Source organism: Aulostomus chinensis, chromosome 3 (genome assembly GCF_037954235.1).
Source record: "Aulostomus chinensis isolate RoL2024-O1b breed Wild chromosome 3, RoL_Achi_v1.0, whole genome shotgun sequence".
Lineage (NCBI taxonomy): Eukaryota > Metazoa > Chordata > Actinopteri > Syngnathiformes > Aulostomidae > Aulostomus > Aulostomus chinensis.
The window spans coordinates 22873643-22896242 of NC_141322.1; the positions used below are offsets into that span (position 1 = coordinate 22873643).

General features: G+C 39.9%; 3 protein-coding genes and 1 long non-coding RNA gene across 7 annotated transcripts in view; 3 read left to right on the plus strand and 1 right to left on the minus strand.

The window, feature by feature from the left end:
• The window catches only part of poc1a (POC1 centriolar protein A), a 30347-nt gene extending 22160 nt beyond the window's left edge, over nt 1–8187 (minus strand). The window contains exons 1-8 of one of the 4 annotated variants that reach the window (XM_086199759.1): nt 4621–4635; nt 4097–4203; nt 3748–3832; nt 3446–3617; nt 2730–2909; nt 2506–2613; nt 2067–2182; nt 686–819 (exon numbers count right to left, since the gene is read on the minus strand). In XM_086199759.1, the coding sequence (XP_086055885.1) occupies nt 686–819; nt 2067–2182; nt 2506–2613; nt 2730–2909; nt 3446–3617; nt 3748–3760 (723 nt within the window). In that variant the 5' untranslated portion in view covers nt 3761–3832; nt 4097–4203; nt 4621–4635. Of the gene's footprint in view, nt 1–685; nt 820–2066; nt 2183–2505; nt 2614–2729; nt 2910–3445; nt 3618–3747; nt 3833–4096; nt 4523–4620; nt 4824–7799 lie in introns of those variants that run through there. The other 3 variants (XM_086199757.1, XM_086199756.1, XM_086199758.1) reach the window with 3 other exon arrangements.
• Nucleotides 4454–5670, plus strand: b9d2 (B9 domain containing 2). Its single transcript, XM_086199760.1, has one exon. The coding sequence runs from the start codon at nt 5018–5020 to the stop codon at nt 5543–5545; it is 528 nt and encodes a 175-aa protein (XP_086055886.1). The 5' UTR covers nt 4454–5017; the 3' UTR covers nt 5546–5670.
• LOC147268294 (uncharacterized) lies at nt 7427–12771 on the plus strand. Its single transcript, XR_015112121.1, has 3 exons — nt 7427–7836; nt 10794–11017; nt 12218–12771. It is a non-coding gene; the product is annotated as an uncharacterized LOC147268294 (long non-coding RNA).
• Nucleotides 12772–12881: 110 nt separating this feature from the next.
• Nucleotides 12882–17294, plus strand: LOC147268295 (zinc finger MYM-type protein 1-like). The gene is made up of 4 exons (XM_086200526.1): nt 12882–12900; nt 15036–15711; nt 15910–16024; nt 16252–17294. The coding sequence occupies exons 1-4, from the start codon at nt 12882–12884 to the stop codon at nt 16777–16779; spliced, it is 1338 nt and encodes a 445-aa protein (XP_086056652.1). The 3' UTR covers nt 16780–17294.
• Nucleotides 17295–22600: the final 5306 nt, after the last annotated feature.

Here is a 22600-nt window from a genome sequence, read left to right on the forward strand (position 1 = left end):
ATTTGTGGGCCTAAAAACCTTAAATGAGGTTATGAGGGTCAAGTCCTAGTTTTTATGGTTTTCGGCTAGGCATCAGTTGTGATGGTTAGGGTTTAAGCTGAGGCAAGGGAATGCATGTAAATGAATGAATAAATGTCAGTGGCAGATCCCTGAGAAGACAGTAACAGGGGTTCCTCTCTGTTTCACATTAGCCAGCTGGTGGTAGCAGCAGAGTGAGTGATAGTCAACATAGCAAACTTTAGATATATTCAGCAAATACCAATCCAACCACATTCATGTCCTACAGAGCTAGCAGCAAAGCTAATGGAAAACTAACAAAATCAAGCTAATGTGAAGCTAACACAGCCCAGCAAACATTAAACATGTTCACGCCATTCACTTTCCACATGACCATAAATGTAATCAATCCAGCATTCTTTACTTTGATGGCAAAACTGTTCCAGTGTAGTTCTTTTGTTTGTCCTTTAACATGGAGGTTTTATTGCAAAAAATAGTGACAAATTGCAGAGGTGAGCTCCTGCTGCTCGCCATAGTATTGTTTTTGTAGTATCTGTGTTCACATACACCACCAGACAGATGCGTAAGGATACACATGATAGAAAGGAATAAAATTCAGCTTGTCACATTAGTTCCATAATGTATGTGTTTGAAAATCATGAACCATCCCTAGCGTGTGTCCCAGTACCTGGTGTCCGTGTAATGTATACAACAGTTTGCCCTCAACAAGATCCAGTATCTTCATTGTGGAATCCCTGGATGCAGTGATGAGAAAATTACCAGCCGGATGGAAAGACAAACTGTTCACCACACCACTGTGAACTGGAAGAAACACATATACAGACGCACAACATTTAGAACAGTGCAGACATTTTTACTCATGTTATTCAAACTGCCTGTTTGATGACAAATTATTAAGTTATCTGATTCGAGGTGATGCTTCCATAATACTTTCAAAGAGAAAAACTACAATTAGTAATTAATATCACAAAAGATATTGTCTGAAATTCTTGAGAATGTTTGTGACCATTCGCAGTCTTAAAAGCCAGGGTATATCCAGAACACTTAAGGGCAACTGGAATTGATTCTAGCCAAACTGGCTTCTTTTCCCATCTTTCTCCAGTCTATTTCTGTTATAAACTAAAATCTCAGACGCAAAAGATTTTGATGTCTAGCTTATAAACATGTTTCCAGTCGAAGTGCCCTGTTGCTGTGCATCAATATAACCTGAGAATGGCTTAACATCAGGTCAGAGGACTACAAATAGTGTAGTTTTATAATGCCATAACGAATGGAATAAGCAAGGTATCATGAGCCTATAGCAAGCAGATAATCAGATTTGAGAGTATTTTAGCATGTGAATGTGAAAGGGTTCATGACAGAGACAATGTGAGGACAGCAGACATACAGTGAGCGACAAGCTCCCTCTTCTGGCTGAAAGATGCTATGACATATGCCAAAATATAGAGATACCAATATTGGTACCTACTGAAGAAAATGTATTGAGGTTGGCATCAAAATTAACAAATAAAATGTGAACATCTTATCTCTTAAACCTCATATTCTGTATATCTCACTGGCAGTGTTTGAGAGAGTGATACCAAACATTTCCATGGCTGTCTAACAGAAGGAGGGGAGAGTCACATCTCCTCAGACAAATGTGATTATCCATTATTAGATCTCACGGCTGAAATCCTTTTAAGCAGGCTGATTAAAACAATCCAACTAAGAGGCAGACCAACAAAATGGCCTCAACATTTTGTTTATTGAATATGCAAGAAACATTAATCTTGATTATCACTCACATTGTGAAGCTTAATTTTGAAGCTGATGCTCTTACACAAATTCTTACAAGGAGTTTTCATATACGAGTAGGAGTGGTGGACTCATTATTGTGCTCTTTTGGAAGAATGACGAGAAGAAGCAAACAGACACATTTTCTCCCCAAATAAGAAGCTTGAGGGCTGTGGATTTGACACTGCAAGTGATGCTGCATTTACTAAAATTGCATTAAAATCCCCTGAGAAAAATAAAAAAAAGAAGTACTAATGCCTCAGGTGTGTTGATACCTTGATAGTGCTGTAGCATCTTATGGGATCTGATGTCCCATACCTTGACAGAGTTGTCAGTACTGGCTGCAGCAATGCATGTGCCACTGGGGTGGAAATCCACATGATTTGCATAACTTGACAGGAAAAAAATACACAATATTTAATCAAGAGAGGCATCTTTTTCAGTGGGTTTATCAAACATACGCAGAATAATAAGAAATTACTGAGAAAAATCCACGAGGCTTCCGGTTTCTTGCCTTTGATCAAGTTGTTTACGTGTGGTCCCACCACAGTCGTGACAAACAATTCTATTTAAAAATCATCTCATACTGAAGCTCATCACTGTCACTTACATCTATCATGCTATAATTGTCATTATAAGTGAGTAGGCATTCTGATTGGTACTGTATGTCACGGTACACACTGGTGTTGTGACCTTTCCGACAGAGGTACTCACCCAGCATGTTCATAGAAAGAATGTATACAATCTCTACTGTTCTTGTCCCACAGCTTAATGGTTTTATCATCACTGGAAGACACAATCAAACGATCGTCTGGAGAAAACCTGAGAGAAATGCATCGAAAATTCAAGGTGAAAAACTAGTAATATGCCACATTTCCATTTCCAGTTTAAATAATAAGATGTGCCAGCTACACTACAGAAAACATTCAGTCTCTTACTTGGCACAGCGGACCCAGTTGATGTGCTGGTTGAGAGAGAAGAGGAACTTTTGTCTGTGGACAGTCCAGACTTTAATGGTTTTGTCATCAGAGCCTGTGACTAAACTCTGTCCATCACCAGAGAAGTTGACGCTTCTCACAGTGGCGGTGTGAGCCCTGAATACTGTTGACTCAGCTTTCCTGTAGACCCACAAAAACAAGACAACATCAGAAATGTGTGCCTTCCTCTATGCAGTCAGACGTGGAAGACGAACAGTTTTCAGTGTCGGATTTTATTGCTTTTATGAGTCCGCATCATTGTCCTCTGTGGTAGTTTTAACAATCTTCTGCTTGACAAAGCAGGCCGGTGGAATGTATAATTGCAATCATATCAAATTTAAACATGTTGCACCAGACTTTAATAACCAAACATTAACCACTGCATTGCCTTCATTAGGGGTGGGAGTTTGTAGCAGCTTCCTTATATCCATTGATCTGATTTGTTACTTGACTGACAATTGACTGACTTATCATTCAGATCACAATCAACACCTTTCTTAAATTTGCAAAGAGTTATGTGCATACATGATAAGATAAAAAGAACTTCAAATCCTAAGTTTAATATAATCTTTCACAAGATTTCATACCAAAGAACTGGTTCTTCCAAACCCATCATTCAGAGAAAAGTAAAGAAAGCTGCATATTTTCTAATGAGATTTAATAGGAAAACTCATTACATGCTGGGCACCCAAAGGCGTACAGTCTTGTCCCTGGAGCAGGAGGCCACCAGATGACCAGAGGGGGAAAACTGGACAGAGGTGACGGCATCTTTATGTCCATCAAAACGATAAGCTCGCATGTGAGGTTTCATGTTCCAAATCATCACACAGGAGTCCATAGAGCCTGTGGCTGGGAGAGGAGAGCAAAGCATGGGTGAGTTGAGAACACAATTAAAAGCAAATAAATCAATATATTAACGTGGAAAATTCAACTGCATCACAATCAACATCCGAACACATAGAGAATTAGTGGCAGTTACCAATCTGTTTCATGTTGCAACTGAAGTCCACATTCGTCACAGTGTCCCTGTGACCCTTAAAATGCCTCTCTAGGGTCGGGTCAGACTATAAAGGCAAAGAGACAGTGAGGAAGATGGCGTGAGTGAGAGGAACCTGGCTTCAAATGTTGAGTATTTTTCAGTAAAGTTAGGTAGCAAGAAGAGTAATGGTTCAGAACCTCGTACCAACTGAACATGTTGCCCTCTATTTATTATTTTGATATAGCTTCTCAAGTAAGTACTTTGACTTTTAAGTACAAGCAATCAGCATGAAAATTCCCCTGAAAATACAGCTAACCAAATCACCAACAGCTATTCATATAAACACTACCTTTAAGAGTAAGAGTTAAGTATCTCTGTCCAACCAGGGGCAACAATGTCAAACTAAAGCAGCCTTCCTTCTTCTGGATCTTTCAGTTTCTTCTTTGACCAAAGCAGCTCCAAACAAAAACCAGACACACGTACGTGAAAAAAAGTAGTATCAATTTATCTGCTTTATTTGAACTTTAAGGATTCAACCTGGAGAGCTTTGATCATCTGGGTGTCAGAGATCAACCAAAGATTAAAGCCAGAGAAAGAACCTGCGGATTGCAGGACAATGCATCATCATCATCTTCAAAACCATCACATCTTGTGCTGAACGATAAATGTCTTTGTGAACGGATTTGATTTCAAAATTGGTCCAAATGATTTTAGACTGACTAATGAGAACAAGACAAATGAACACACATAACACGGGCATGATTAAGCTTCATCATTAAAAGGCAATTATTAGTATTAGTGATTTTACAACAGCAGTATCTGTCAAAAATAATCACAATAGGATTTTTTGCTCAGGTTAATTCAAAGTAATACCACCGCCAATGGACTTGTCCTCAGCGTCAACATGCACCGTAACTCATTTTGCCCCAAACTTAGTCTGTTAGACAGACGTTATATCCTTGTGTCTGGCAACAAAACTTCCTCCATCCATCAGATTACATTGTAGATCATTAAATGTACATAAATACAAAGATTTAGCAAAAGAATGTGTCTGGTCTCAAACAATTTCTATGCGTCAGGCGAGATTTGTTAGCGGCCTAGCAGGAAGTGTTACCTAGCACACAACGTTCGGGGTGAACTAATGCAAGCAGAAAGGTTACCAAGGAAACGCGAGCTTCCCTGCTAGCTGCTGCACAAGCTAGCCGTAAAACGAGAGCGAATAAAGGGACAGTTAGCGCCACATGTTTATGCGGGAGTGGATTTTAGTATCATGGCAGAGCTGCACATTCTAGGCCAGATCGTTGGGGCGAGTGGTTTCCCTCAGAACAGCCTTTTTTGCAAATGGGGTGTTCATACGGGGGGAGGATGGCGTCTTCTATCTGGGCTAAAGGAGGGTCAGACTCAAGTGGATATCCCCCAAACCGGAGACATGGCGTACTGGAGTCACCCGATCGACCTCCACTACGCAACCCGAGGTCTCCAAGGCTGGCCGAAGCTTCATCTTCAAGTGTGGCACCAGGACTCCTTTGGCCGCTGCCAGTTGTACGGCTACGGCTACAGCCACATCCCCTCCAGCCCCGGACACCACCGCATCAGCTGTGTGACTTGGAGGCCGCTCGGCTCATGGCAGGAGCAGTTAGCGGAAAAGTTTGTCGGCGGAGGCCCTCAGCTCCGGAACCCGGACCTTATCTACACCGGGGCGGACAGATGTAGACTCCACACAGTAGCCATGGGGACCGTAGAGCTGGAGCTCGCCATTATCATGAGATACTTCGACAACTTTGGCGTCGAGTGTTAACGCAGTATGACAATGTGATGATCCATTACTGTTATGCGCTCTGTATTATTTTTGACTTTTTACTTTCTGGCTTATCAGATTTTTTTATATACTTTGTATAAATATTATATAATAAACTATCGTGCAAATAATGTAAGCTCTTATTTTGGTATATATCTATGCACCACGTAAAAAAAACAGCTTCACTGAATTATGAATTAGCTTTGCTGTCAAATTAAGATATTAAAATACAAGATAATAATCATGCATAAGTAGACTCCAGATCCATGAAAGGATCATTATTATTTATATTTTATTTTTTATTGTGCAGTGTAATAAATAATCTATGTCTGATTCGTTGCGCCAATGAAAAGAAGCACAAAAGACAAAGTATTGAGAGTTCATGTGTTGGGACCTGCATGGTCCCCTCTGTTGTCTATAGTCATTCTTACATTATTTTTTTTAAATCAAGCCAGACTTTCTTCAAAGTATTTGCTTGACTTGGAATATTGCTAATGACAGTGCCATTTACACAGCATTTCTTGATTAACCCGTGTGAAAGCGGTAATCAAATTAATACAATATGATTATTACAAATTTAATTTCATAATTTTAATTCCATTTGTAGATATATAATTGCATTATGAGGTCTAACTGGAGTTTTAGTAGCATTTTGCAACAAACTGTTTGATGACACATTTGATCTTCCAACAAGCGTTACAATCTTAACTTAAAAGGAAAGACTACAACAAGCTGCAACTATTGTTTTTAACATCGCTCAATGTGGAGGATATTATCACAATTGATCAATGGATGGGTTCATAAAGAGCATTCAAACTGATGTATTCACAGTTATTTATGTCTATCAGTCAAAAACTTACAATACTTTTTAGTTTCAATAATACAAGACAAAAAGTAGCAAATCCTTCTACTTAGAGTCTGGAACCAGCAGACGTTTGATGTTTGTGCTTTGAAAAAAGACTGAAATGATTTGTCAAATATCAAAACAGGTCTTAATCGAATAAGGTCAATAATCTGTAAAGTCAGTGTCCATCAAACTTTGTTTTTGGTGTCAGATATATCACCTTTACCACACAAAGCTGTTCAGGACATGCCTGTTTCTAAGTCTTCCCACATCCACAGCTAAAATTCACTATGGCGTGTAATGCACTGGACCACAGTCATCGTTTTGAAGGGAAAATAATGCATCTAATATTTCAAAGCAGCATAAAAGAATATCATAAACCTCAGACGGGGAGAGTAGACCCACTTAAATTTAAACCTACGAAGTGCAAGAAGTCTTTTCTTAACTTTGAGGTAAAAACATCAAGAGTGGATGAAAAGACATGAAGTACAATTCATAAGGACTTGACAATCGCTGTGTTAAGAGCGGCACATGCACTACATATCCTCGCTAAGGTGTGGAGGACCCCCTTATGTACCCCTCTTGCACTTTTACATTAGAAGACATTCCACTAAAGGCCATTTCCCATAATCCCTGTGTGCCTCATACAACTAGCCATTTGTGATGCTGGGGGAAGAGTTGCATTTGGTACATTTTGGAGAAGAGGATTGAGAAGGAAAAACATTATATTCAAGTGTTCTTCAAATTTATTCAAAAAAAGGAAAAAAAAATCAGTCGTGCATTTTACTCCAAGTGGGAAGAAGTGAATAAAGAAGTGAGTTTATGACTGAAGAGGATAAATCTGGGTCCTCCATCATTACGATCACTGAGGTGCCCTCGAGCAAAGCCCAAACCAAACAACCAACCCCCAACTGAACCTCAACAAATCAATGTTTAAGATGTACACACATGTAATCAATCACGTTTGCCCCAACATTACTGCCATAACAATATTATACTCAACTATCTGGACCCTAGTACAATTTAGCATAACTTTAATATTATAGATGGTGTTGGTGTATGTGGCAAAGGGAAGTTATTTTAGTCTCTTGAGCACTTATGCCACTTATGTCCATAGTTCCTCCACGTCACTCAACTGTGTGACCTTTGGGGACAAGTCATGATAAAGACATTAAACATCGGCGTCAAGGAAAAGTTTTAGGACAAGACGGTATGAGTGTCTAATGTGTCAGTGAACATTTTTAAATACAACAATACTTCAGCTCAACTTGTGATTTACCCTGGTCACAAAAACTGCTAGTAATGTACTCGTTTGTTCTGCCTCCTGTAACGTCACTAAAAAGTAATGAGAATCCCCGTTCCTGTAACGTTAACGTTAGTTGCGTGAAGCTAAATCACTCACTCACTCACCAGTGTTGAGGTCATCTTTCCTGAAGCAGGAAACCCGGTGAGAGCAACTTGCTTCTCTTCTGACTGTAAACTACGAATATAAATTGCACCCTAACTTATTAGTTTAATGAGCGCGACCAATTAATACTGTCATGTTAACGGTTCGGCTAAATGTTAGCTCGGCTAGCCGGTAGATGCTGACAACAACAATTCAGTTCAGTTTACGCGCCGCGATTGGGCGCTGAGCTACCGGTCACAGCTCTTAAAGGGATAGTACTACCTTTTTCGACGGCTACATTTATTTACAGATATTTTTCATCAAAATGATACCCAATGAACAGATGTGGTAAAGTACTGTATTGGTGTGACTCAAAAAAATCCATCATGGTGAAAAGAGTTTGAAACTCGTTTGATAGCAGGCTCGTATTAAGTGCAATGTCGGACACTTACCACCAGGTGTCAGTAGTGTATAGCCTGTTAAATGTAGCGATACGCTGTAAATCATGGTGAACACGAAACTCCAATTTTGCCTTTTTCCTTGTATGTTTGTGTGCATTTACTACCATTAAAACATTTCGATTTTGCTATAGAAAATAAGAGATTTATTCATGATGTATAGTACATTGTTATTGGGCAATTACGGGTGGTATCTTGCCAAGTTCATCAGTAATATTGCTCCAACAAGCTAATAATATTATACTAGCAGTAGTCATGCTATATTATGTGTGCATTAAACATTTACATATACTGCCCCAGCTTGCCCGAATATTTTTTACTTGTTATTATTTTTATTTGAAATTTAAATATTCTAAATGTTATACATTCAAAATAATTTTGAGAATTTTTATAGTGTTTATGTCTTGTTTCTTTGTTTATGTAGGCCGCAAGCTGCTCCCTGTAACTACTGATTTTACTTACCAGCTAACTATGTGCTGTCACCTCTGTGCTTAGACCCAGTAGCATTCATTGTTTATACTCCGCTATACACTATATATACTATATATACTCCAAATTTTTAAATTTGTTTATTTTCACATGATGTGGTTTGTAATACTACTGCTGACGTCTAAAACTACCAGGCTTCAGAATAGAATTAGCAGAACACACATTGGCTTTTAAAATTACTAAATTACTATGCAGTGTCTAATCTCCTGTGGGGTCATTCAGCTGGACTGTTGCTGTGTCACATGCATCACATGAGCAACAGTGATACCACAAATACTGTCATAGCGTCCCAAATCCACATTTGCGTAGTATGGCTTGTTAGGATTATGTGTTCATATGATTCAGTCATGTTTTATACCATGTAGTCACGTTCCTGAGGTGTCTTAGTTCAAGTAAGGTCTTCGAAGGCATTTTAGAGATGCTGTTATTAAAGATGCTTTACATAACCAACTACACTATGAAGAAAGATCTAGCATTTACTCAAGATGACTTCCTTCAACCTGTTCCTTAAAATGAATTGCATGTGAGTCAAGGACCATATTTTCTGTCTACTGCACGAAAGCATTCCTTTTCAACCCAGGCGGAATTTTGTATCACCAGAGGTGACAGAAAAATGAAACAGGGATTTGATCAATTTTAAATGACGTCCTGCCAGAAATATCCATCCATCCATCGTCATCTTCCGCTTATTCCTACACATTAAGGGTCACGGGGGGGCTGGAGCCTATCCCAGCGTCAACGGGCGAGAGGCGGGGTTCACCCTGGACAGGTCGCCAGTCCATCGCAGGGCCAACATAGAGAGACGAACAACCATTCACACTCACAGTCATACCTACGGTCAATTTAGAGTATCAATCAGCCTCGTCCCCTCTTGATGTTTTTGGACTGTGGGAGGAAGCTGGAGTACCAGAGAGAACCCACGCAGACACGGGGAGAACATGCAAACTCCACACAGAAAGATCCCGTGGCCGAGCTGGGACTCGAACCCGGAACCTTCTTGCTGTGAGGCCACAGTGCTAACCACTGCACCACCGTGCAGCCCCTGCCAGAAATATATTAAGTGTAAAAACTCACACTTGACAACCTCAGAATTTTGATATCTCCTTTATGCCGCACAACTAGATTTATATGTTAAAGAGTTAGAAAAGGACTGCTGTTTTCTGAGTCTGTAAGCACTTTCTGCCCACTATGACATTTGTTATGCAATGCAACTCATTGAACTGGTTAACATCAACAACAATGATGATGCTCTAATTTCCAGTAGAAGAGGAGAAGAAGGAAATGGAATGGGGAAGATTAACAGTCAAATTAACTGGAGTCCTTTGTAATTAGAAGAAATGGCATATATTTGGTTGTGTAACAGGGCTGATGATGTGATTCATGAATAAACACACTCAGAGAGGTAAATGTTTCGTTATTCTGAAGCATTTGATGGTAAAAAGGCTTAAACAGAGTAACTGAACGCCCCACGCACTGCGAACACTATGCTTGTGCTAGTAAGAACACAGCCAAGTTATCAGCACTTTCAGCAAAATGGACATTGTTTAAAAGAACAAGGATGTTGTGACTTCTCAAAAAAATACAATCGGGAAGGGTTTGCTTCAGAGAAATGGTTGTCAGTTTATCATATTGTTGTTTGCCTTTATCAATTTATTGGAGTCATTGAGAAGATAATTTGACTTCTGTTTAAATACACAAAGGAATCAAATCTTATCTTTTTATGGTCTGCTTGAATCAGAGTACATATGTTTTTCCGTGGGGAAAATAATGTTAACATTTTGTTTTCTAAAGTATCTGAAAGAATACACTTACATTTTGGGAACATTATATTAATTTATTTAGTTTTACCCTTTATTTACTAGGAAAGTCACTTTGAGATACAAGATTTCTTATTCTTTGTCAAGATGAGAGCACTTACATGAAAAACAATTTCAAATTAAAACAACACACACCACATAGAGCTATATCCAACCTATAACTAACAACTATTTTCGTTATATATTCATCTGACAATAACTTGTGCAATTAAATGATAAATTGTTTCATTGAGGAGTCTTCGATCTTTTTCAGGCCAAGAACCTCCAAACGGATGGAGAGATGGAGCAGAGACCCCTCAGACCAGGAATATCTTGGAAAAAAATGATTTCACAAGGACTAATTGGTGAAGTTAATGGCATTTTTTTTGCATTGGTTTTGTTTTTTCAAAAGATATCATCTTTAATAATGTGTCTGGGATCTTCGCTGGGGATTGAATAGACTCTCACAGCCGATCGCAGGGAAACTGACAGAGCCAGGTTTGTGACATATGGCCTTGTGATTGGTTCAGCAGCGATAAGGGCGGGTCCTCTTCTTTGTGTAGCAGAGGCTTGGAGGGACAGCTTGAGAGATCTGTGCATTGCTGAATGTGTGCATTGCTGACTGAAAGATGAAGCCTTCTGTCTCCATTTGTCCTACGATATGTCTGATTAAGAAGATGTTTATAATTGTGGGAAAAAATTAGGGAAATTTTCAAATTCTTTCATTAAACTTAAAAAAAACAAAAACATCAGCCCCCTTTTGAAGACCTCTGGTTGAGTCCGTAAAACTAGAAGAAAAATTGACAAAACCGTGATTTCCCAGTGGAAATGGCCAGAAGCCTGAGTGACGTGTTTGCTTTTTCGCCCATCAAACAATTCAAAACTCAAAAGACTTTTCCTTTTCTGTCATAAATGACAACTAAAAAGCAGGAAATCCAGGCAATTTTAATTCTAGAAACAGCAAATATTTTATATTTCTGCTTGAAAAATGACCAAGAATTACGCAATTATTAAGGAATTTGCTGATTAATCAATTTATCGATGCAGCTCTAAAAAAAAAAAAAAAAAAGAATAGAAAAGGAAAGCCAGCTATATCCAAAACATAGGTAATGTAAACAGTAACTTATTTCCTTAGGGCCGATTGTAATACATCTTTAAAGGTAATCAAAGGAGGAAACACATCCAGGGTGAAGGTACATTGAAAGAGTCACACAACACCTTCCCCTGCTGAAGGTGCACGAAAGGAGAAATTAGTTTTATCTGTTAAGTTCTGAGCATTTCCTAGTGACGATTACAAGAATCAAGTTATAAAGATCCATTGTGCTATAATTTACTGAATTCCCGTCCTATTCATTCCAGTTTCAGATATTTCTTTTTATTTTTAGCTCAGCACAAAGCCTGTTTAATTATTTAGCTGTGATGACTGTGACAGTAGCTAGCTGCCACTGTAGATCTAAAGCAGAGTATAGGTCACAGTATTTCATTACTGTTATTATTGTATTATTTCAAAATTATTCAAACGTGTTCAGGTGTGGCCTATTTTAAAAATAAAGGATTTCAGAGGGTTAAAATGGCCTAAACATTGCAAAATCTTTCATCATGTAGACGATTGATTAAATATGAATGAATTTACTACTTCCATCTATAAGCAGAAATAATTCTTGTAATTCCTGTCATTCATGTTCCTGTCTTTTCCAGGAGATTGATGTGATGAACGTCAAACCAAATAACCAACATTACATAATCAACCAGCCGTAATCATAGAAGTGAATGTCATAACATCAACGTTAGTCACGTTTAAGTACTGACTGTGAAACTGTGTGTGTCACAGTGGGAACGTCTACATACGACAGCTTGTTGGGTTTGAAGAGTAGCGTCAAAACAGGTTTAGTTCCTGGTTTCCTCAGTTCCGCAACAACAACACTCACAAAATTGTTTTTATGTTAGATAACTTTTATGTAACTTGCTGTAGCTGTCGCCGCCTCAACAATAGTGACACAATACCAGTAAAGGTTTATTCTTAGCAGAAGGTGAAGAAACGCTGGTGTTCACGAACGAGGAAATGTAAAGCCTCTACATGATGAACAGCATTCTTCAAGCATTGTTTGACTAACACTGGGATCCTACAGCTCCATCCCCCAAAGATCTGACAATATATATCAAAATATACTAAAATGTGAAACATGAATACACACAATTGTTGTTTTGGCGTTTTTGTTGTTGTTGTAGTAATCGCTCTAAAGTTGCCCATATACTGCACATTTTATGGTTTTAATTGTTCGTATTAAACAGTAGTTGTATCCAAAGATGTACTTTTTTTCCAGAACTTTTTTTTGGAATATATTCTTTTTTTAAGGTGGACATGGCTCATAACTGTCATGGTGCAACGTGCAACAAACAACCCTGCTCAAACATGTACGGACAATAAGTCAAAACAGCAAATCACTGATCATTACAAAGTGCGACTGAAACCAACTTGTACTGGTGTGAAACAAGTTTCGAGGAAAATAGTAGCAATAATTATATCAATCCTTTAAGGACAAAATTTCTTCTATTTTGTAGTTAGTAGCCTGATAACCTGTTTACCTGCATGCTGTATAAACAAGTAGGTGAATGAGCATACACACCCAGTGATTAGCAGAGATGATGTCATGATGGGATGGGATTTCCAGTGGCCTCTCACTTACAATTCTATCAAAGGGGACACAGTCAATATTATCGACACCATGGATTTACACCAATGCAAACAGTGATATTGTTTATTGTGTGATATATTTGTTTCATTCTTTTTGTCAGTCCTGTTGGTATCTTATTATGCTGGGAGGGAGGGGAAAGAACAACTGGCTGTTATCTTTCATCAGTTTTTGTTGTCATGCACATCGTCTTTATCACACTTCAAGTCCACAACAGATGAAGAATGCAATCAATTAATCTGCCACTGTTGGTTTATTCATGTTTTGAATGGGATTAAAATGTTTCAGTTGATGGCACGGTGGTGCAGTGGTCAGCACTGTCTCCTCACAGCAAGAGGGTTCCAGGTCCGAGTCCCAGCTCAAGCACAGGATCTTTCTGTTTAGAGTCTGCAAGTTCTCCCTGTGCATGCATGGGTTCTCTCCAGTACTCCAGCTAGCCCCCCAGCAACCCCTAAAGTAGCGGCTGGCTCATAGGGGGCGCTGGGGCGCCGCCCCACCAGATGTCGAGAGGAAAATCTCTACATGTATTTATACATATATATATATGCATATGTTTACAATTTGTATTGTCAATGTCAGCCTTACTTAATTGTGTGTGTCTACATGCAATATGGGTCATTTAAACAACATTTACGCCAAATGACTCATTCAATTAATAGTGAATTTACTCCGATAGACTGTATAATTTGTCTTTAGGGGCGCTCGTCAAAGCGCCCCAGACCTGCAATTAATTAGCCAATCCTGTATGGTTGCTAGGGGAAAATAATGAATAATTGGCCAATCAACATCGCCAAATTTAACGGCGTAGGGGCGCTGGAAAAGTCGCCCATACGCCAACGTAAAATGCGTGAAGGTTTGGATTGCTAAAGCTAGCTGAGGAGCCCGCGATATTCTTTTTGCGTAGTGAGATTCCCAGATTTCCGATGCCCTACGAAAAAAATACCGCGAGAAGTGAGTGAGAGAGAAAATGGCGACAACAACGATCGAAGTTCAAGAGCAGCAGTTTCCACCAAATTCGGTGAGATCCCTTTTAAATTTCCCTTTTGCGAGGAGGACCATGGCGGAAAAAATCCGCGTTAAGGAGCAGGGACCGGACAAGCCTGAAATCAACATCCAGCAGCAGTCCAAGGAAAAGGCTAAATCCTACAAACAGGACTTTTTGCCGGAGCTGGTTTCAGCGCAAGCCGTGGCTGACGGGTTGTGGAGCAGCCAACGCACTTTTTTGCTTCCCCTGCATCCTTTTCAGGAGTGACCGGTGTGATTCAGCATGGACACAGACAGGAATCACTGACCTAAAGCACCTCTCCGAGCGGATTAAGAAACACGAAAGAGCGAAAATTCACATGGAAACTGCGTGAAGCTAGCGGTTCTTGGGAAGATTAGCATAGCAACGCAGCTCGATGACAGTCACCACATCGCTGTAAGGAAGCACAAGGATGAGGTAGATAAGAACCGTAACATCTTATCTAAGATAATTGACTGTGTTAAATTCTGTGGTGCTTTTGAACTGGCTCTGCGGGGACATGACGAAAGTGATTCCTCTGACAACGCTGGAATATTCAGAGGTCTAGTTGACTTGATGGCATCCATTGATCGGGACTTGAGGGAGCACCTTGAAAATGCAACCGTTTTTAAAGGCACCTCGAAGACAGTACAGAACGAGCCCCTGGACTGTATGCTGGCAGTTTTGAGAGAACAGATCCTGGATGAAGTTAAATCGGCAGACTTTTTAGCGATCCAGGCTGATGAAACTACTGACGTTTCAACACAGTGTCAGTTAGTCTTAGTTCTGAGATACATTGACGACCGCCACAATATTCAAGAGCGGTTCTTTGAATTTTTGAAACTGCCCAACACCTGTGCGGATGCAATAGCCAGTGCCTTATTGGAGAGGCTGCACAGCATCCTTTCTGAGGGACAAGAAAAGAAGCTGATTGCCCAGGCCTATGATGGGGCAGCTGTGATGAGGGGTGCCAAAGGAGGAGTGCAGCGAAAGGTACAAGACATCTATCCAAACGCTCACTATGTTCACTGCTATGCCCATCAGTTAAACCTGATAATGCAGCAAGCAACCTCGCACATCCCTCAGATCAGTCACTTTTTTTCTGACATGGGGGGATTTGCTTCTTTTTTCTCTAAGTTAAGCAATAGAACTGCAGTGCTTGATGAGATGGTTGCGCACCGACTTCCAAGTGCATCATCAACACGTTGGAACTTCAACAGTCGTGCTGTTAACACAGTGTATGAGCACAAGAAGGATCTGGTGAATTGCTTTCAGGCTATCCGGAACAGTGAAGGATTTGACAGCCAGACAAAGAGAGAAGCTGGTGGCTATGTGAGAATGCTGGAAGATGAAACTTTTTGTTTTTTACTGGCCCTGTTCCACAAAATCATGCCACATGTGGACACCCTTTACAACCAGCTGCAGAAGAGAAACATTGATGCTGTCTACATCGCAGGAGTCACCCAGACATTCATTGACCACATGCAGGCTATCAGGTATGCTAAATTAATTCATTTGTAGCCTAACCTACATTTCTCTGTATATGTAGACTTAAATGCTTATATATCACCTTATTTAAAGAATTGATTTATCTGTATAATATAATTGACAGTAATGATATCCACCTTTGGTTTTGTTAATATATCCCTAACCAGTTTTTAGAACTTACTCATGAAACTTATGTGTTGGGTCAGGGAGGATGTGCCTACTCTGGCTGAGGATGAGGAGTTCAGGGGACCTGCTCAGGAGCCACCCGCAAAGAGACGCAGAACCTTGGGAGAAGACACACTGCACCATTTGGCACTGGAGGTAAGAACTTGCTTCTTAGTGTGATTTGAATCACATTATTAAATCAAATCGAAATAAGATGTTGGCCATATGATACAGTGGTCCAGACTTAAATGTATATTGTTTTATGATGATGTGAATCATGACAGTATGTTTATTACATAATATAGGCTAGCTCATCAGGTCAATGTATTAAGACAAGTGAAGATGCAATAATTCCTATTTTGTATAATTATATCATTGCATAGGTATGTGACACCATTGTGAGCCATGCCAAGGAGAGATTTAGTCTCACCAAGCATCTTGTCAGCGCCACACTCCTGCAAGGAGACCTGTTCCCACAGCACAGCCGAAAGTTCCCAGATTCAGCACTGAAAACCACAGTGGAAGCCTATCCCTCATTGGACAAGGCCAGACTTCAAACAGAGCTGTCTCTGATCTACGGGAACGAAGAGTTTCAGAGTTGCAGTGGTGCACTGGCTCTCTATCAGGTTTTGATGGAAAATAACCTTCAAGACACGTTCACTGAAACTGTAAGTCTGCTCAACATCCTCATCACCACACCAATGACAACGTCAGAATGTGAGAGGTGCTTCTCGACTTTGAAGAGGATAAAAACTTTTCTTAGAAATACCATGGCACAAGATCGGCTCAACGTTCTGGCTATGCTCTCCACTGAGAAAAAACTGACACGAAACATTCCTGATTACAACACCAAGGTCATTGAGAAACTTGCCTCCCAGAAAGGGAGACGAGCAAAGTTCCTGTACAAATAACTGCTGAATTCAAACACACACCCAGAAAGACTGAAACAAATAGACAGAGATTCAGATTCAGATTCAGTTGACTTTATTTATCCCCGAGGGGCAATTAAAGTACGCAGCATGACATTAAAAAACAATAGAAAAAAAAAACAGGGACATGACAGTGGGAATAAATAAGAGAATAAAAATAAGATTAAAGATAAAAATACAATAAATGTACTACTATATATATTATGATATAGAGACAGAGGGAGAGAGACAGGTAGACGAAGAGAGAAAGAGAGACGGACACAAAGAGAGAGAGACAGAGAGAGAACACACTAAGAGACAGACAAACAGAGATAGAGACACACAGAGAAAAGGACACAAAGACGGAGACACAGAGAAAGAGACAGAGACAGACAGACAGATGAACAAAGAGAGACACACACACACATTGTTGATTTGTATTGTATAGATTAAGCTCAAATCACCTTCTGTAAAGTTAACATCATTGTATAATATTTGATCGCATAAAATTTACTGTAGTTGTGAATTGTTTTTTGTTTTTTTGTCTTTGAAACTGTTGATTTTAAGAAGGAAAGTAAATACTATTTTAAAACATTTAATAATTGTCCGGCTGCTCTTTTTGAATGATTATACTAGACTAGGCATGGAAATGTTTTTGGCACACCAGCCCCACCAAGAATTTTTTTCACCAGCCGCCACTGCCTAACAGTAAGAAAATGGCTTGATGGAAGATGTTTGAGTTTAAACAAGCACTGAATTTGAGTTAAAAAAAAGTTTTCTTTCACTCAAGAATCCATATTTGTCAGAGGTGTTGACATGGAAATTGTCCTGCAGCAAAATGAGGGGGAAACCTGAGCAGGAAGTTCTACTCTACATTTCTCAGCTATCAGTTTTGTTGATCTATTTGAAGAAAAACTTCCAGAATTTCTTTGTACATCCTTGTTCCTCATTGGGCTTTTGGTCAAACGTCACGACTCTCAAAAGTCCAAGGATCAGAAAACACAAGTCATAAACATCTGATTTTACCAGAAATGACCACTACATAGTAATTTTAACAATGATAATATAATAATAATAATGATAGAGAACTTTGTCAAAGAGAGTTGGAATTTAGTTTGATAATTAGAAGTAACGCATGACCTTGAGGTTGTTTGAGTTGTTTCTAATCACTGACAGTGGACATGAAAGGACAAAGATGAGAGGAATGTCCATCTGGGGAGGCTGGACACGGGCCAGTTTATATCTGTAAACCACCAGCAAGAACAGTTTGATCCTGCAACTTCAAAGCTTGCACGAACTATAGAATTACACAAATCACAACTTCTGTGTTTTAAACATCTTGAATCCCGTCTAACTAATGATGTTTGATTTGAATGCCCACGATGGGCAGTGATATGTTACATCTCCTGTTTTGTGTTGGGTTTTTTTCTGAATCGGAGCATCTATTTAAACTGTCACACCGGAATTTATTAACTCTGCTGGCCACAAGATTCAGCCATGGATTAAAACACTCAACATGTCACGGGCCATTGTTCCTTGTTCCTTGAAAATCCTCATTCTCGTGATGCTTGATTCCAGCCCAATCGCGTGCTCCAGGAAGCAATAGAATTGTATGAATAAACAAATCTAGAAAATGATTGTTAGGTCCTGTTCATGTTACCATTAGTTATGACAATTTCCTTTAGGGATTTACCATCATCAGTTGTGGAAAAGGCCAGAAAAAGCAACACACCCATAAAAAAAAAAAAAAAAAAAAAAAGAGAACAATGAGAATGAAAACTGGGTCTAGTATACTTTTCTCCCACAGACATGCGCCACAATGTGGGTTAGTATTTTTCCTCTGCACAGATTGTGTCCACCACAGTTGTTTATAAGTCATCTCACTTAGGATGTGAAACTGAATCGTCATTCTCTGCTGCTGCATTGCAAATGCAGACGTGTGTCTTGTGATCTTCTTCATAACCACAACCAAACCACAACAGAAGTAATTGTGCAATAGCCAGTGCAATAACCGCTTGTCCTTGCAGGTCAATGTCAACACATTTAAATGGGGAGTGATTCAGGGTTATACTGTGATTCGAGTCCAAAGAAAAAAACAAATCCAAAACAGCAAACTGCATACTAAATCTAATCAGAATTAGATTACAAAACTAATCCAATTTACAGGTGATTGGGCTACAGTCTCTAAAGTCTCTAAAGGGTTATGATGAGCTTCCCTTATCAATTTTTTGAGTCTGTGTTGTATTTGATGTCGTAAATACGGTGAGTGCAGAATTTAACTGGATGTATCTAAAGTGGGTCTTATATGATTGCATGCAATTCATGCACACATACACGCTGTTCAGCCCTTCATGAAACTGAAACAGTGAAATAGTCACATGGCAACATTCCTGGAGGCCCCAAGGACCTGTGGCTATCTGCACCACCATAACAGATAATGAGTTCAGTGTCAAACACACGCAAGGCATGATAATCCCTTTAAAATCAGCCACTCTCATGAAAGCACATTAGAATTAAGAGCATTCATTTTGACAGTGGATAGCAGAGATAATACAATGTCCCAGCTTGTATGTTACCTTTAATAACATTTGCTTTAGAATCTCTCTCTCTCTCTCTCTCTCTCTCTGGAAGGAAGTTAAAACCCTGGTGATCTTGAAACTGTAAAGAGCAAATAATGATCCTAAATGTGGAACCCCGATTGAATTTAGTTTAGTTTCAGTGTAGTGGTGGTGGACTCAGTCCCACACAAAATGATAAGGTGTCATTTCAAAGGGAATGAATCTTGAAAGATTATATTACATTCCTAATAAGGGACGTATTGTTTTCCAAACCCAGCTGCAATGAAGGCTCCCTGAAGGAATGTTTAAAAATCTGAAATGTAATGCTGTTTTAATCAGCTTCATACCAGGCAGTCGCGCAGACATGACGGCAAGGCTATAGACAGAGGTTTGTTGTGAAAGTGTGTGTGTGTGTGTGTTTCAGATTTTTCCTTTTGTCTTTTCTATGCAGAGGATATAAACTGGCACTTAAGAGCAACATTCTTGCCGCAGGTTCTAGTTTCTTGAGACAATAAATGTTAACAATAGTTTCCAGTTTACTGGACTGTGCTGATGAAAAACCCTGAGTCCCTTTTGATGGTCCGGTGTGGCAGCATGCTTTGATTCCCCTTATTTAGATTTTGTGTTTTTAATTTCTATTCAAGTGTCAGTACCAACGGCAGCACAGGGGAAAGGTTTGACTTGAAATTCAAGCTGTCGCATTTTTTGAGCAAAACTCAGAAGAAGCAGCAGCGACAAGGAGTCTCTGTTGATCCCATGAAAGCGAGAGAAGATATGGTTGAACTTTAACGTCCGTAACATCTTTTACTATTAACTGAAGTTTTACAATATACACTCACTGGGCACTTTATTAGGCACACCCGTCCAACTGCTCATTAACACAAATTACTAATCAGCCAATCACATGGCAGAAACTCAATGCATTTAGGCATGTAGACATGGTCAAGACGATCTGCTGCAGTTCAAACCGACCATCAGAATGGGGAAGAAAGGTGATTTAAGTGACTTTGAACGTGGCGTGGTTGTTGGTGCCAGACGGGCTGGTCTGAGTATGTCAGAAACTGCTGATCTACTGGGATTTTCACGCACAACCATCTCTGGGGTTTACAGAGAATGGTCCGAGAAAGAGAAAATATCCAGTGAACGGCAGTTCTGTGGGCGAAAATGCCTTGTTGATGCCAGAGGTCAGAGGAGCGATTTCTGCCGCGACATTCGGATGGTAGGGTCAGAATTTGGCGTCAACAACATGAAAGCATGGATCCATCCTGCCTTGTATCAACGGTTCAGGCTGCTGGTGGTAGTGTAATGGTGTCGGGGATATTTTCTTGGCACACTTTGGGCCCCTTAGTACCAATTGAGCATCGTTGCAATGCCACAGCCTACCTGAGTATTGTTGCTGACCATGTTCATCCCTTTATGACCACAGTGTACCCATCTTCTGATGGCTACTTCCAGCAGGATAATGCGCCATGTCATAAAGCTTGAATCATCTCAGACTGGTTTCTTGAACATGACAATGACTTCACTGTACTCAAATGGCCTCCACAGTCACCAGATCTCAATCCAATAGAGCACCTTTGGGATGTGGTGGAACGGGAGATTCGCATGATGGATGTGCAGCCGACAAATCTGCACAACTGCATGATGCTTTCATGTCAATATGGACCAAACTCTCTGAGGAATGTTTCCAGTACCTTGTTGAATCTATGCCACGAAGGATTAAGGCAGTGCTGAAGGCAAAAAGGGGTCCAACCCAGTTCTAGCAAGGTGTACCTAATAAAGTGGCCAGTGAGTGTATAACTTCATTCACAAGGAATCTCTGCTGAAGAAGTGATCTGGAGAGTAGTCACTGATGCGTCTATAGGTGTTTAAGTAGTAACTAGCTGAATGTCCATTTTTCAGTAATTGTCTCCAGGATGGCTTTGAAGAAACTAATTGTCAAGTTGACCTATTCTAGAGAGGCAGTTGCCACAGCAACCAAGGTCACAGCGCAGACGATACTCTCAAAGAAGCTACGATAAACTGAAGGTCTTTCTGGGCTTGAGTCCTTGTTGGATAGTGAGCTGTCACCAGTCTTAGCCTGAGTAAGTTTTCAGTTTCTGCAGTGCGCTGAGTCCAGTCCAGAAGCCCAGATATGTTCTTCTTGTGCCCCCCTTTTTCAGGATGCATCCCTGGCTGTCTTGTGTTTACAACCAAGTAATCCAGAATGCACACCAACCAGGGGCAACAATGAAGGAGAAAACTCAGACAAACAGAGCAGATAGACAGAAGTTCATCAGACGCTCTTATTGGTCATCACCTAGGTACAACCTTCCACCTCCTTCATTAACGAGCAGTCGTCATCATGCAGAAGGCTTAGTGAATCAACTGGGAATTTAATTATTTATCTGCCTGCTCCTGTAGTCATCTATACAGTGAGTGAAGAAGATGGATGAGCTTAAACAAACTCTCCTATAAGTCTTACTTTTATTTGACCTAGTCTTTATTTCGTAGTAGTTGTCGTAGTTCAGTCTCCCCGTTTAATTATGCTTTTTATTGTGTGAACATAACAAATAAAACCATCAAATTATCTACATCATACAACACGTGTGCGTGTGTGTGTGTGTGTGCGCGCACGTGTGTGTGTAGGGGAAGAAACATGAGTCACATAGTTCAAGGTACAAAAATAGCTGAGGTGTCAATTACACGGAGGATACAACCTGAGATGTGTCTAATGAAACTTCTACTACAACATTGATGAGTGAAATGCAAAACTTTACAGTTGGAAAAATGCAAATGTGTCTGTTTAGGCTTTGTGAATATAGACTCATTCTCAATGATTGCTTTTGCGGGTAATGTAGTCGTATCACCGCAAAGTCTCTCGTCTCTCACAAAATAAAAAACAAGGCTTTAGAGGTTATGATTTGTGGAGTAACAGGCCAGAGTTTGCGAGGTGTCTCTAAGCTGAATCTTGTCAAAATCCGCAGTTGGAGCCTCCCAGCTGAATCTGATCAGCTGATTAGGCTGCTTCTCTGATGGCTACATTTCAATCATACCACATGTTTGTGTGTGTTATTGAAAGTTCATGTACGGAGTTTAAGAGAGCGTCTCCTTGTTTTCAGAGTGGCACCATGATATCGTGCTGAAGTGGTTTCATGACTGTTGTCTGTAAATACAATCGGCGGTGAGCCGCCCTGCTGCGGATCGTGAGGTAGATATGCTCACTTGTCCTCTTCAGACCACTGTGACCTCTATTTTTTGTGGCAACTCTGCATCAGTCATTATAT

Bases quoted from the DNA above. Each gene is read 5' to 3' on its own strand.
- b9d2 (XM_086199760.1), top strand. From the start codon at position 5,018: ATGGCAGAGCTGCACATTCTAGGCCAGATCGTTGGGGCGAGTGGTTTC.
- LOC147268295 (XM_086200526.1), top strand. The intron at 15,712-15,909 runs GTATGCTAAATT...GTGTTGGGTCAG, and splicing joins GACCACATGCAGGCTATCAG to GGAGGATGTGCCTACTCTGG. The intron at 16,025-16,251 runs GTAAGAACTTGC...ATCATTGCATAG, and splicing joins TGCACCATTTGGCACTGGAG to GTATGTGACACCATTGTGAG.